The sequence below is a fragment of the Trichechus manatus genome, unplaced genomic scaffold, assembly GCF_000243295.1.
Source record: "Trichechus manatus latirostris isolate Lorelei unplaced genomic scaffold, TriManLat1.0 scaffold00050, whole genome shotgun sequence".
Taxonomy (NCBI): domain Eukaryota; kingdom Metazoa; phylum Chordata; class Mammalia; order Sirenia; family Trichechidae; genus Trichechus; species Trichechus manatus.
In genome coordinates this window covers 7,283,194-7,299,572 of record NW_004443986.1, presented here as the reverse complement: position 1 = coordinate 7,299,572, position 16,379 = coordinate 7,283,194, and the positions used below count along the sequence as shown (strand labels likewise).

The window sequence follows — 16,379 nt, the reverse complement described above, 5'->3', positions numbered from 1 at the left end:
TCTGGACAGCTGCCTTCACTGTATTTAGGAGATTCTAGGCCAGGTTTTTTTTTTTGTTGTTGTTAGCTGCTATTGAGTCGGCCCCTGCCTTATGGTAACCCCATGCAAAACAGAACAGAACGCTGTCCAAGCCTGTGTGATCCTCCTGATTGGTTGGGGATTGGACTGTTGTGCTCCGTTGGGTTTTCAATGGCTGATTTTCATAAATAGATGGCCAGGCATCTTAGTAGATCGAAGTCTTAGTTTGGAAGATGTCCTAGTCAGCATCGTAGCAACACACCTATTCAAATTAGCCGACGATTAAACAATAACACACGTGAGGAAAGTGCTTTTTAGCTGGAGCAAACGTGCAACTCCTGCCCAAAAGCAAAGACGACAAGGCAGGAAGGGACAGGAAAACTGAACAGATGGATATGGGGAACCCAGGGTGTAAAGGGAAAAGGGGAGAGTGCTGACACATTGCCGGGATTGCAACCAATGTCACAAAACAATATGTGTATAAATTTTTGAACGAGCAACTAATTCTGTAAACTTTCACCTAAAGCGCGCGCATGCGCACGCACACACGTTAAACAGAATATGACCCAGCAATTCAACTCCTAGGTATATATGCTAAAGAACCAAAAACAGGGATTCAAACACATACTTGGACACCAATATTCATACAATATTCATTCAGCCAAAAGGTGTAAACAACCCAAGTGTCCATCAATAAAGGATAAACAAAATATGGAATATACATACAATGGAATTTTATTTAGCCATAAAGAGAAATGAAGTTCTGATACATGTACCACACAAATAAAGCTTGAAGACATTATGCTGAGTGAAATAAGTCAGACACAAAAAAATATATGATTCCACCTATATGGAATATCTAGAATAGGCAACTGCATAGATATACAAAGTACACTGGAGGTTACTAGGGGCTGGAGGGAGGGGAGATGGAGAATTATTGCTTAACGAGTACAGAGTTTCTCTTTGGGGTAATGAATTTTTTGGGAAATAGGAAATGGTTGTACAACATTGTGAGTGTAATTAATGCTACTGAATTACACACTTTAACATGGTTAAAATAGCAAATTTTATGTTATATATATTTTACCACAACAAAAAAAGTAAAAAAAAACCCAAATTTAAAACCTATATTCAAATCTGCTAACGTACATTTTCATTTCTTTCTTTAAAAAAAATCTCAATTCCTGATGTAGCTTCTTTTTCAGTTACAGAGAGTATTCTGCCTGAAGAAAAAGTCTAGAAATTAAAACATCAGGCTTATAAAACTGATAAGCTGTGTGTGCAAATTTTTATTTTGAAAAAATTACTAAAACGATTCTTAAAATCTGAGCTCATCAAAGTAAGTAATTCCATAGATAATTGGAATCATTCTGGGAACGAGGTGCTTTAATTCCATTAGAACCACTGTTTTAATTAAATTGATATATTTTAATACAATTTTAAGAACAGCAGCACAGCACTTCTAAAGTTTTAAATTGCAGCAGTCCGTAAAATGCAGCTTGGTCACTGCTTATTTTCTGCCTCATCAGCTGATAACCCTGCAGGTCCTAGTAAGCTACTTAGGACCCAGTTCTCAGTATGGTTGTTTGGTCTCGTGCGGGCTGGGGCTTAATTTAAGAGAATGGTGCATGTGGAGCATCCTTTAACATTTTTTTAAATAAAAAAGGGAATAAAAATTAGGTACGACTATCAATTAGAAAGAAAGTGTTTTATTGACATCTGGAGGTACAACCTACAATGTACAGGCACAGCCTCGGCGCACAGGAGATGCAGGTTGATAGATTCAAGGGGTAAGTAGTCACTGCAGGTACTTGCCAACCTAGGAGGAATTACAGAATTGGAGCCTGAGGTTCTCCTGCTTACAGGCTCTTAAGGGTATCCGTACCCTACTGCCCTTTTCCTCTTGCCCACTCTACTTCAGAAAGAGATACTACCACGAGCTCTATATTTATGCACAGCAAAGTGGCAACAAAAACATTCATCTGATTACAACCCCCAAATCCTATTTTTAATTTGCATTAAAAATGTGACATAATATATAAATGGTTGCAATTTTTTTCCACAATATTTCAGATTATTGGCAGAGTGCACTTTAGAGAGGCTGGATGTAAGTGTCACAGTAAATGGAAGAAAGTACAATTAAGAATAAAGATAACATCAATAGATAAAATTGCATATTTAAGCAAGTAGAAAATGTGACTCAGTTTATCAATATTGTTATTTACACAGGACTTTTAACATACATATATCACAAAAAATGAAGTACGTACAAAATTCAAACAAATTATTTGACTGAAGAATAATAATGGAGAAAGGCATTTTTTTAAATTTTTCACCCACAATAAGAGTACCTCTTGTTTTACATAAATAAGTGTAATAGGCACAGATAGGCTTCTGCTTTGCTCTGCCAAACCCAAAGCCTGGAATAATGGAATCTTAAGGTTGGATCATTCAGACACTTCACTTACTGGTGAAATGGGAGACAGCTACCTAATTCTGGCAGAAATTTTACATCGCAATGCCTCCTGCTCCCACAAAGAGATAAAACAGAGTTATGAGAAAGAGTGGACATCTATTTTGAAATGAGAGAAATTCCTATGGTCTGGAGAAAAGAGACTAGCACAAAGGACTGGAATATACCCTACAAAACCCCGGAAGTTCCAAATCAAAGTGGTTCTCCCTTCAGCGACACAAGCCCAACTGCATCTTACCTTTCCTTTGCTAAAACTATTCAACTTAGTTACCTGGATATTTTTTCCTGATGGGAACATATTCCCAATTTTATAGCAAATGTTGATGGGAAAATAAGTCCACTTTGCAGAAAATTGCTTTACAAGCAATATGCTAGAACATTTCTATAAAGTGAGAGAGACACTGGCATTCTCTCACTCACGTGAATTTAACAAATTGTTTCCTTTTAAAAACTGGAAGGGAAGTTGGTAGGTAAACAGAACATGTTTGCACTTGAGCAGCATGATTCCAGGTATCGATACATGCAATAACAAGAGATCACAGCAGGCCAAATAATTACTAAGTACTCTTTCTTTGCATTACAGAAAGATCAAAATATGTGCTAACTTTCCAACCACCTCACTGTACTGACTGTGCATTTACTAATTTAAAGTATATGTCTCGATTTCTCAGGAGCTCTTGATGAGTTCCCTGCTCCCTTATTTTTCCATTGTACAGAACCACTATCAAATCTGCATTCTGTATTGTGGAGAGTCTGTGGGTCACGATTAGACACGTCCTCCCTCTCCTGGCTTTATCCAGGGCATGCTGTACCACCTGGAAGAAAGAAAGACCTGTGATCACTAGCTCTGCTTAGATGCTAATAAACTTGTCTAAGCCAAGGCACTCAACGTAATCTAATAACATTCTTCGTTTTATTTGCTTATCCCCACAGAAATTGCCCTACTTTGTGAAATATTCACCCTACTCAATAGACATCTGGAAAAAGTAATTATAGACACATCAAGTAAGACTTTCGATTGGAAAAGCTGTGACAAATGAATAAAAATGAATTGGTTGTTTGTATGCAAGTAAGTGGTAATTAACAGGTTCCAAATTCAAAGCCAGAAAGGAGTATTTCCACACCTAAGCAGAATTGTCTAATTTATTTACATCATTTCCTCTCTCTCTCTCTTTTTGGTAGGAGTTGGCTGTAAAAGTGTCCTGACTTAAACAGCAACTCAGCTAACAATGAAGTTTTAATGCTGGATAGAGGTAATGGACTGGAGGGTAAAAACCAGTTTTTGTTGAATATATAAAATGTTCCAAGGATGGATATCTCAATACCCTGTAAGGTGAAGGTATTTTTCTGATGAGGAAACTGAGATACCAAGAGTCCAGGTCATATGACCAAGGCTATACTGCTAGTAACTAATGAATCCAGATTATAGCCCAGATTTGTCTGATTCCAAGTTATGTTTCTTGCTTTCACAGTACACTCTAGTTTTCACTGGGAATCAAGAATGATGTTCATCCACCAACAGCAGTTGTATGGGGGTTAACAGCATGGGCTCTTAGGTCAGACACCCTCTATTAGAATTTAGGGAAGTTATTTAACCTTTCTAAGCCTTAGTATGCTAATCTGTAAAATGGGTATGCTAATAAAAGAAGCTAATTCATCAAGTTGTTTTGAAGACTGAGATAATAGCACATAATAAGCACTCAATAAATGTTAATGATTATCGCTCTTCTAATCAATGTTCACTTACCAAATAAGTGCCTACTATGTGCAAGAAAGTGCTAGGGGAGGGGGACATACCAAAATTAAACATCTGAATGAGCTTGCAGTGTATGCGTATTGTCACTTTGCTTCTTCAGTTCCTGCTCAAATCAGTTGGAGTAACTAGCCTGTACTGACCCTGCAATGTAGACCACTCTTTTACACATGTAGATTGCCTTATTAATTTGTATGGCATCGCTGGAATAAGAATCATACAATAGGAAAGTAACTTTTCTTGGGCATTTTCATGCAGTGGAGAAATATTTCAAGACTTGGTCCTGTTTTGATACTGAGATGAACACAAGTAGGAAAACCTTTCCAGAATATGAGGTGCCTTGTGTCCCGACTCTCTCCCACCTCCCCACTAGCCTCTAACAACACTGGTGACTCTATGACCAAATTCCTTCCAGGCCTTTCTTTCTCCAAACTGGCCTCGATTTGGTCCATGATACTGCACTTCCATATTTGGTATTATATTCTGAGAAGAAACAAGAGGACGTTACCTTTTCACTCTCGTTATCAAGGGCTGAAGTGGCCTCATCCAACAATAAAATTTTTGGTTTTCGAAGAAGAGCCCTAGCAATAGCTATTCTTTGTTTCTGGCCGCCAGAAAGCTGTGCTCCTTTCAGTCCAACTTGTGTATTGTATTTCTATTACAGGAACATGCAATTAAGAAAGCAAAGCTTGGTTATTTAAATTAGCATGGCAAGTGTGGGTGAGAACCATCTAAATATTTCAAATTTTGCTACTCTTGAAAATTGGTGTCCCAACAAGTGCTGAAATCTATTCTTGGGCTTTGTTGCAAATAAATGCTCAACCAGCAATAATCACTACTATCTCATTTACGTATCTAGTTTGATCACAAACAGTGACCTTTGACATTAGGCTTCTAAAAGAAATTATTTGAATTAAAGCATAAATACAAAAAAAATTGGCAAAAATTATTTCAGTATACAAATCCACTTCCACTAAGTTACATTACCTTCTATTTTCAGATCAGAATTACATATTTAAAGTATTTCAAAACAACAAGGAAAGCCTTGGGAAACTTCACTTTGACTCTCAGTAAACCTTTCTGGAGTTTACTCAGATGTTGGGATGCTATTCTCAGTGATACACTCATCTACCTGGCAGCAAGTTAGACCTGAATCCTGAGACAGTCTAGTCATCTTTTCAGGCCGTAATGCTGACATTTAGCACCCCACAGTGTTTCCACAGTTCCTCAGCTTACTAATGCCCCCTTCTCTGGTGTTTTCCTCTATGGAAGAGTGAGGGAAATTTCACTCTTATCCTGAAGCCATTGTGGCCCCCTAAATCATGACTGGTCAGTTCAGTTGGTTCATGCAAACCCCTGCTTACTTTCTAGATTGTTCCATTGGCTCTGCTTTCCTCCAAAGTTTCACACTGCTTCCTAGTAATCCTTGCCAGTGTCTGACAAAAACATGTCATTGGTACCCAGCCAAGAATATGTGGATGAATCAGTTCCACTGAGAAAGTAAGTCCAAGTGTACAACCTCCTAACAGTGGATCTGTAGACGCATCACAGAGAAGATGTAGCATGTGATTATAATGCTGGTCATTTGAATACCCCAGAGAAGCCTGAGTTAGTTGCCTTTTTCTCTGTATCTGACTGTCTTCAGGAGGTGCCTTTGGACAGAGTGGTGCTAAAAGCCTGTGACATAACCTTATGACAAATGAGTCTACTTCACAATATCAAAATTTGCTTTTCAATTTAAAATATACAGTTACTTGCTTTATGGTTGCCTGAATTACTGTTGTTGTTAGATTCTGTCGAGCTGGTTCCAACTCATAGCGACACCATATACAACAGAACAAAACACTGCCTGTCCCTTGCTATCCTCACTGTTGTTGCTATGTTTGAGCCCATTGTTGCAGCCACTGTGTCAATTCATCTTGTTGAGGGTTTTCCTCTTTTTTGCTGATCCTTTGCCTTACCAAGCAGGATGTCCTTTTCCAGGGACTGGTCCCTCCTGATAACATGTCCAAAGTATGTGAGGCAAGTCTCGCCATTCTCGCTTCTAAGGAGCATTTTGGCTGTATTTCTTCAAAGGCAGATTTGTTCCTTCTTCTGGCAGTCCATGGTATGTATACTCAATATTCTTCACCAACATCATAATTCAAAGGCATCAATTCTTCTTCAGTCTTTCTTATTCATAGTTCAGCTTTTGCATGCATATGAGGCGACTAAAAATACCATGGCTTAAGTCTGGCACACCTTAGTCCTCAAAGTGACATCTTTGCTTTTGAACACGTTAAAGAGGTGTTTTGCAGCATATTTGCCCAGTGCAATACGTTCTTTGATTTCTTGACTGCTGCTTCCATGGGCATTGATTATGGATCTAAGTAAAATGAAATCCTGACAACTTCAATCTTTTCTCCGTTTATCATGATGTTCCTTATTAGTCAACTGTGAGGATTTTTGTTTTCTGAATGTTGAGGTGTAATCCATACTGAAGGATGTAGTCTTTGATCTTCATCGGTAAATGCTTCAAGTTCTCATGCTTTCAGCAAGCAAATTGTGTTATCTGCAAATTGCAGGGTAGTTAAGCAGTCTTCCTCCAATCCTGATGCTAAGTTTTTCTTCATATAGTCCAACTTCTCAGATTACTTGCTCAGCATACAGATTAAATAAGTATGGTGAAAAGAATACAACCCTGACGCACACCTTTCCTGATTTTAAACCATGCATTATCCCCTTGTTCTATTCGAATGACTGCTTCTTGGTCTACGTACAGGTTCTGCATGAGCGCAATTAAGTGTTCTGGAATTTCCATTATTCCCAGTGTTATACATAACTTGTCATGATCCACACGGTTGAATACCTTTGCATAGTCAATAAAACGCAGGTAAACATGCTTCTGGTATTCTCTGCTTTCAGCCAAGATCCATCTCACGTCAGCAATGATATCCCTTGTTCCATGTCCTCTTCTGAATCTGGCTTGAATTTCTGGCAGTTCCCTGTTGATGTACCACTACAACTATTTTTGAATTACCTTCAGAAAAATTTTACTTGCGTGTAATATTAATGATATTGTTTGATAATTTCTGCATTCTGTTGGATCACCTTTCTTTGGAATGGGCACAAATATGGATCTCTTCCGGTTGGGTGGCTCGGTAGCTGTCTTCCAAATTTCTTGGCAGAGACGAGTGAGTGCTTTCAGCATTGCAACTGTTTGTTGAAACATCTCAATTGGTATTTTTAAATTCCTGGAGCCTTGTCTTTTTGCCAATGCCTTCAGTGTAGCTTGGACTTCTTCCTTCAGCACCACTGGTTCTTGATCATATGCTACCTCCTGAAATGGTTGAATGTCGGCCAGTTCTTTTGGTCCAGTGACTCTGTACATTCCTTCTATTTTCTTTTGATGCTTCCTGTGTCTTTCGGTATTTTGCCCAAGAATCCTTCAATATTTTAACTCAAGGCCTGAATTTTTCCTTCAGTTCTTTCAGCTTGAGAAATTCTGAGCATGTTCTTCTCTTTGGTTTTCTAACTCTAGGTCTTTGCACATTTCATTATAATACTTTATTTTGTCTTCTCTAGCTGCCCTTTGAAATCTTTTGTTCAGGTCTTTTACTTCATCATTTCTTCTATTCCCTTTAGTTACTCTACATTCAAGAGCAAGTTTCAGATTTTTACCAAGTTCTGCGGTCTCCTGAACAACTAAAGCCTAGTTATTTTGAAGTGAATGCTCTACAAAGAAAACAGACTTTATCTATCTCCTTTGCAATGTATCTGAGGCTGCCAACACACTGGGCCCCTTCCTCCTAAAATACATTTTATTAAATTCAGAATCATAGGGCAGGATAATCTGATAAAACTGTCATCTATTTCCATGTACTGCAAAGTACCCATCCAAATTAAAGGATTCAATCTTACACCAAAAATTGGAGGGGGAGGGGGAGAATGACAATGGGCTTGCAGCCCTTCTGCCATTCTGACTTAAATTGTACATGGTTTCTTCTAGAGTATCCGAAGAAGATCCAAAACTAGTTAGAGATCACTGTGCATTTCTTGACCTTCTCTAATTGCAGGAAGATGTAATTTTCAAAAACTGGATGAAAATTCAGGTGTTTTCCCAGTCATTAAGCAGAACAGATTATAAAAGTGAGTATACGTAGTGTGTCAATAAACTACAAAAACCCAACCTGTTGCCATCGAGTTGATTCCAATTCATGGAAACCCTACAGGACGGAGTAGAACTGCCCCATAAGGTTTTCAAGGCTGTAATCTTTAAGGAAGCATACTGCCACATTTTTCTCCCACAGAGCTTGTGTTGGGTTCTAACTGCTGACTTTTGGTTAACAGCCGAGTGCTTTAACCACTGAGCAACCAAGGCTCCTTTGTCAACCAAAAAGCCCAAACCCGTTGCTGTTGACTTGATTCTGACTCATAGTGACCCTACAGGACAGAGTAGAACTGCCCCATAGGGTCTCCAAGGATCAGCTGGTGGTTTCGAACTACTGACCTTTTGGTTAGCAGCAGTAGCTCTTAACCACTATGCCACCAGGGCTCCAACAGAGACCTAAAAACATGTTTAGATATAGTTAAACTGAAGTTCCACACTTTCCTGTTTAAATTGAAAAACTGACTCTATCTTCTGGCATACACTGGGATGATGAGTGACCTGAAATCACCTCTTTTATGGGATGCTCACAGGGTAACGGCTCCTTCAGTATGAACCTGGGGCTAAAAACCAGGTAGGTCCTAGAGTGAACACTAGAAAGACTCTAACCCTAAATCACCTGCATTCTGGGGAACCCCTGCTGGCCCAGGGGAGGAGTTTCAGGGTGGCTCCAGTGGTCGAAGTCCAAGTCAAGAAGCCATGGTATAGCTTGACTGAAAGCTGTCACTGTATGATACTTGTGGGGACTCGTGGGAATCCATCCTGGTGTGTTTTCTCAGAGGATCCTCAAGACCAAGTTTTAAGCAGGGGAGGGACAAGATCTAATTTAGTTTTTTAATAAGGATCTTTCTGGTTGCTGGGAGGAGGAAGAAGTATAAAGGAGCAACACTGAAAGAAGGAAGACAGATTAAGAGGCTACTGCAGTGGCCCAGAGGAGGAGGATGGTGGTGTGGACAAGAGTAGAGTGTAGATGGAGAGAAGGTGAAGAATCAAAATATAAATGTTAATCCAGTGAACAGTAATATGATTTTGGTCTTGGTGTTGGAAAAGATATCACACAAAAATGTTGAACTTTGTTCTTAAAGTTAGATGCTGGTAATTAATAAAATTATACAACCCAAGGAGTACATAAAAACAACCACTGAGGCTCTGTCATTACTTAGGCTCTCTTGACTGCTTTGTAATTCAATGTTTCAGACATTTTCTCACCTCAGGGAGAGCGTCAATAAAGGAATGGATATTTGCTGCATTTGCTACTTCTTTTATCTCATCCAATGGCACAACACGACTGTTATCACCATAGGCAATGTTCTCGGCAATGCTGCAGTTGAAGAGCACAGGCTCCTGGGAAACGATTGCTATTTGGGAACGAAGCCACTGTACGTTTAATTCCTTTGCATCTGCACCATCAAAGAGCTGACAAAAGCAGAAGGAAGAACAGTATGTTAAGGTCTGACAACTGTTATCATGTTACCGTGTACTATAAAGATTTCATATTCAAACATATACAAATCATAACAAGAAGGTGAGGAATTCAAGGTATGGCAGTGTCATGTTACCCAAGGAAGGCTCATAAATTATCTATTTTATAGACGCAAACAGCTTGAAACTGACTAACATGCCGACTCCTAAACTCACTGACTTTTCTAGTTACGACCACATATTCTAGAGACCTGCCTGGAGTCTGGAGTAAAGCCTGGTGGTCTGTTCTAAAGTCAGATGGAAAAAGGTCAACCACCTTCTCCACGGTTAACAGGGCTCCACTTTAAGTAAGCTCAATCAGACAGTAAGATATAGACTGATACAGCAGTCCACATGTAGAGGTATGTCATTCTGCACATTAAAAAAAAAAAAAAACCATTACCCTGAAGTTGATTCTGACTCATAGAGACCCTACAGGACAGAGTAGAACTGCCCCATAGGGTTTCCAAGGAGTGGCTGGTGGATTCGAACTGCTGACCTTTTGGTTAGGAGCCAAACGCTTAACCACTGCACCACGAGGGCCCCATTCTGCCCACAGCCATCTTTATTCACATGGACATATAACAACATTCAATTATATTCGATGAGCCATACCTACTACGTGATGAGGGCTCTTCAGCATGGGGAGAATACAAAGACAAAACAAATACAATGACAAGAGAAAACTCTTGCCCTCCTGCGGTACGATTAATAACTTTTGTGTGTGGCCTTTCTAGCCATGGTCTTGTAACTCTCAGCCAGGTGACTGTGTAATAGGGTAATTGTGGCCTACCAAAGGGATTGGTCACTTCTGCCTTAAAAGACAGCCAATTCCAGAGCAGAGTGGAGAAGCCCAGCACCACCAAGGAAGGACAGACTTGGCAGCAGGAGATGGCATGGTGGACTCCCAGCCCATGGAGAAAGAAAGTTGAGTGCCTTTGGGGAGAGGCCTAGGGCCAGGGAGAGGCGTGCCTCCAAGCACAGGTTGCGGGAGGTTATCTTGATGGAAGAACTGTATCCTGAGTGTTCTTGAGCCTGAATTGTAACTGTTACTTCCCTAATTAACCCCATAATTATCAGTATGGTTTGTGAGTTCTGTGTGGCCACTGCAATGAATTATCGAACCCAGCACAGAAGTAGAGAGTGCTGTGCAAGGAACAGTTGGTGTCAGAGTTGGCACAGATGGCAGAGAGAGAAGGCATATCTGACCTCTGCCTCATAGGAATCAGCCTTGGGCTGTTAATCTTTGTTCTCCTTTCTGTTTGTGAGGTTGGAGGAGGTCAGACGCTGCCCCTAAACCGTTTTTACACATCCTGAAGCTTACATTCTAGTGGAGAGAGGTGCGCAGTAAACACGCTAACAAATAATAAACTCAGGAATACTAAGTGCCAGGTCATAAAGGACACTGGTTGATTGTATGGACTCTTGTTTATTCTGATTTAGGCAGGAAACCATTGGAGGGCTTAAAGAGGGGAGTATCCTATGCTGTGATCTGTGTAAATGGTTAGATGAGCCTTATTTAGTTCAAGGGAGCCATTTTGAACCATTCCATTTTGTAAAGATTCACTAAGAATCTGTGATGTGGAAGAGACTGTAAATTGCAGTAGAGAGAAGACTAATACGACAGCCTTTGCCCTTAAGGGGCTTATGGTTTTTTGTGGGGAGAAGATAGGACAAGAAGGGGTGTGTGTGTGTGTGTGCATGTGTGTGTGTGTGTGTGAGTGTGAGTGATGGTTGTTGGGGAGCGGATAATAGAAAATCAGAATACAGAATAGAGGAAATAAATGCTAGGTAAGAAAAACAGTTCTTGGGGTTCAAAGGAGGGAAAAGTTGGATCTTTTTTGAGATTAGGGGAACAATTTAATGGAACCGATTCAAATAAGCCTTAATCATGCATAAAGTTTTGACAGTTGTGGAAGGGGTGGTGGCGCTGGTGAGACCTGAGCCAAGAAGGTGGAGGAAACTATTATCTTTGTCTTAAACCAGAACGGAATAAAGAAAGAGCTCTAAAGTGGACATTAAACCTGTCTTCCAACACTCGTATTCTAAACAAATTCCATGGCTTACAAGATAAAAATCTTTACTGCCATCATGGCTGCAAATCTTTGGACTTTTGTATTTCGACTCAAAGGTTTTTTGTTGTTGTTGTTATTTGTTTGCTTGTCCTCTTAGTTAAGGACTGGGATAGAGAATTTTATTTTTTAAACTTCTGTACTGTTTGCCCCACCCAAATGAGTGAGGATGCTTAAGCCCACGTGAGTGTTTAAGAATGGTACCACTAGCTGCAGGATTTAAATTCAGTCTTACCACTTGCCCTTTCAGGGGGTCATAGAACCGCTGCAGAAGCTGAACACAAGTGCTCTTCCCACAGCCGCTGCTCCCGACGAATGCTACTGTCTTCCCTTTCTCGATACTGAGGCACAAGCCCTGAAGGATGAGGACATCTGGGCGACATGGATAGAAGAAAGAGACTTCTCGAAACTCTAAATTCCCTTCACATGTGTCCTGTGAAAGGAGGTTGACAGCATTTAGCAGAGTGACTTAGGAAGGCTGTAGCCTATTGTAACTCATTGACTGAACATTTTCTAAAAACCAGGCATATGGTCCACAACCATTTTAACTTGAATCACCACATTCATCTCTGTAGAGTTGCTTACTGCGTATCAGTTAGTTTCTGTTACTTTTGTTGGTATTTATCATTACATATACAAATAATATAAATAATAAAAACATAAAATAACATTTTTGTTACCTTCACTACTGGATTTTAAGTCCCTACAAAGCACTGGCTTCCTTTGGCTTCACACACGCGTTCCTTCAGTACCCAGACACAGCCTGTTCTGTGGATGAACTGTTTGACCAGCAGCTCTGAATAAATATATCTTTAATTATTTGATTTGGGCTTTATAGACCTTTATTGTTTAATTCAGAATAGATGGGGTCCTCATAAACTATATGTATAATACTTTCGTAAACTATACTATGTTTTATAGTTAATATACGTTATGTTTTGAATCTGATTTATCTTCATTTTCAGTTGATCATTATTTGGCAGTGGCACTTGCCTAAAATTTTAGTTTTCTCCCTATGTTTCAATCTCTTTATGGTTGGTGATTTGTAAGCCAATACCGACATATACCAGGGATGTTTAGAAAAGATTTTTCCAGAGCTATCACTAAATGATGATTAATCTCCTTTCTGTATTTGTTAGATAAGATTTTAGTTTCTTTTGAATTTCACACTTGCCCCCAGTCAACTGCCTTTTAAACAGTAGTAATTTTTGTTGTCGTTGTTAGTTGCCGTTGAGGTGATTCCGGTTCATGGTGACCCCGTGTGCCAGAGTAGAACTGTGCTCCCTAGGGTGTTCAAGGCTGTGACCTTTCAGAAGCAGATCACCAGGCCTGTCTTCTAAGGCACCTCTGGGTGGATATGAACTGCCAACCTTTCAACTAGTAGCCAAGCACTTAAACCTATTTTTGTTGTTTGATTAAACATAAACTAAGAAGGTATAAACGGATCTTTCTTGTTCGCTGGTGATGGTAGTGCTAGTTGGGCTTTCAAATGTATTCCTTACAGTTGTTTTCAGCGTATCCTAAGCACAATGTATAGGGGGAGCCTGGGGCTGGTGGAGAGGAAGAACACCAAAAAACAGTTTGAGGATGATATTATTCTGTTATTAAAGGAATGAAATGTGACGATATAGTTAAGAGTTCTGAAATTAGGAAAAACAAATTGTGGAAGGATATATGCCAAAATGCTAAGTATAGTAATAGAAAAGTTTTATTTTCTTCTTTTAGTTTATTCAATGTTTTGTATTTTCCCCTCTGAATATTAATTGTGCAAAAAAGGTTAAACAAACAAACAAACAAACAAACCAAAAACCCAGGGTATCACAGAAAAATGGAGAATGTAGTTATTTCTGTGTAGGCACTGGTGCTTTCTGGCAAACCACAGGGAGATATTCTTGGAAACTTCTAGACTTTAATACATTTTTAGATTTATTCTAACCATTTTTAATATTATGGAAAATTTTAAACATGTATAAAAGTAGAGAGAATTATGTAATGGACTGCCATATGCCTATTACCCAGCTTCAACAATTCTGAATATTTACTAATTTTGGTTTATCAGATTTGAATTTTTAAAATCATAGGGAATGATATTTAGAAGCATTTGCATATTAAATAAAGATTAAATAAGTTAATTTTATAGTCTTTTTAAGAAACATTTCCATATTCTATGATTATATATAGTTCTATAAGGACATATATCAATGAGATATTCAATTCCTCTATTATAATGTTTAGAAAGAAATAAGTTGAAATACTATTACACACCTAAATCATAAGATTTCAAATAAATAAATCACTTCTCACATCCTTTACATTCCAAAAGACAAGCAAGAAATCTTGTTTTGACTCTGATGTATATTTGAGCATTCTAATTTTGAGAATTTCAAGATCTTTTTATTTCTGTCACTAACAATGGGCACTCCTTTTAACAATTATGTAGTTCTAGTGATAATGTATTGTTTTAAACTGCCAGACATAAACAATTCTACCGTTAAAGTTCTAGAGGGAAATAATTTTAAATGAAAAATTTCTTTTAAGTATCTGTGTAATGGCTATTTTTCCTTTTAAATTTAAAATATTTAGAAAGGTCTTAAAATTTAATGTATATTTAAAGTATAAGAGGCTTGTTTTGATATTATTCAATCTCCTTATTGTTTCCTTTTAAATATTCAGTCTTATAGTTTGTGGCTAAATTGTGTGTGTATGTGTGTCAATTTAATAAACACATTTCCATTTTTTTCCTTCTGGTTGCAGACATATTTCCCATGAAAAATGGTGTTTGAAGCAGCACGACATTACTTACATGCATATATTATCAGCAAATAAATAAAAATACCCTAATGCAAATCTTCATCCAAGACTAAAACTATTGCTGCCTAAATAAAACGCAATATAGAAATCAGTCCTTTGTTCAATAACTTTGTCATGACATCGGCAAATAAATAAACTAAGATCATGCATTTTTTATATAAATATTTATATATTTTAGTGCAAGTGAACATTTGATTAAGAAAAGGCTCCCTTTTTCCATTTGTAGCCATAACAATTATTTTATATAATCAATTCTTTGTTATTATAACACTGTCTTTTGCAAAGTTATCAAATAATGTCTTCATTTAAGTCTCTATTTAGAAAGCATGTATATGTACAATTTATAATAAGTGGACATTCAAAATCATAGTTGTGCTTACTGGTTTTTTCCCATTTTGACTGTGGCTATCTATGGTTGGCTTCTTCTCCAACAAATCAAACAGATGTGCAGCCCCAGATTTGGCTTTGGAATATTGAGGTGTCCAAACAAGTGTTTCTCCAATGGCCAGAGCTCCATATGCAACTGCAGTAAAAATTCTATCAAAAGATAAGGCATTTTAATCTTAGTTAGGTTTACTTTAAAACAGTGGACCTCTAAAAGTAAAAGTGGGCACAGATGTCCCAGGAAAAGATAACTTTCAGTGCAGTCAGTGAGACAGAGGCATAATGTGCTGACCATGCTATCGAATTTTAATCTGGATTTCTAGAATAACAGCTAAGTATTTGAGAAAAATACGTTCTTCCTCGGTGGTCAAAACCAGGATGTGAAACCATATGCCTCGAGGGGTCTTGACCAAGTGACCATCTGCACCCCTCAAAATGCATGTACTCAGCACGAGTGTTGTCTCAGTGCTGTTGCCAACAAGGTACTTTTGCAAGATAGACAAAATACAAGTAAGCATCCTATGAAACAATCTGTAATCACTAACTATACTATTAATAATCAGGAACCAATCAGAGTGTGACTATTATAATATTCATTGATTTTCCTGTAATTGCCTTCCCTATGATTTGGTTCCCCTTTTTACCCCGTAAGGATACTTGCATTAATGAAACTTCCCCGGAACTACCTGGTTCCATTTTCAACGGGCTACGCAGTCTCCTAATTGCAATTGTTTTAAATCCTTAATAAACCTCTCTGTTTTAACTTGAAACAGCATTCTAGTTTTTTTCTAAACACGGGAATATAATCTCTTGGCCCAGACAACCCCACGAATACTGAAAGTCCAACAATGGTATCTTTTAAAATTTCCAACCACATAGCAATCATCCCTTGCTCTGCACACCAATATAACCTTTGAGGCTTAGGTCATCTTAAACATTTCTCTTCCAATTAGAGACACAGATCAAAGGCCTCAACTAGTGAATATAAAACTTTTTGTAGCCACCTTGATATAAGGCTTGCTTACTTGGAGATTTGACAGAGAATCCAACTGACAATAGGAAGAATGAGTCTCCAGTAGTGAGATCTGAATTTACACAGTAGATATGACGTAGATATTCTTTTGCATAGAATGTAGTTAGAACAGATAATTGCAGCTGGATGATTGGTTATCTGCCTGTTGTGCTACACAATTTAAAGAGAGCAGAGCTTGGGGGTTATATTCTCTCAATGTCCCAAAAACAAAATCTGGCTAAAACAGA

General features: G+C 38.4%; 1 protein-coding gene across 1 annotated transcript in view; it reads right to left on the bottom strand.

Annotated features, from left to right (window-relative positions):
- Positions 1-3,108: 3,108 nt before the first annotated feature.
- Positions 3,109-16,379, bottom strand: part of ABCB5 (ATP binding cassette subfamily B member 5) — a 147,956-nt gene continuing 134,685 nt past the window's right edge. Inside the window, exons 20-24 of the mRNA XM_012555850.2 lie at positions 15,116-15,272; positions 12,160-12,357; positions 9,601-9,807; positions 4,753-4,899; positions 3,109-3,306 (exon numbers count right to left, since the gene is read on the bottom strand). Of these exons, the coding sequence (XP_012411304.1) occupies positions 3,109-3,306; positions 4,753-4,899; positions 9,601-9,807; positions 12,160-12,357; positions 15,116-15,272 (907 nt within the window). The remainder of the gene's footprint in view (positions 3,307-4,752; positions 4,900-9,600; positions 9,808-12,159; positions 12,358-15,115; positions 15,273-16,379) is intronic.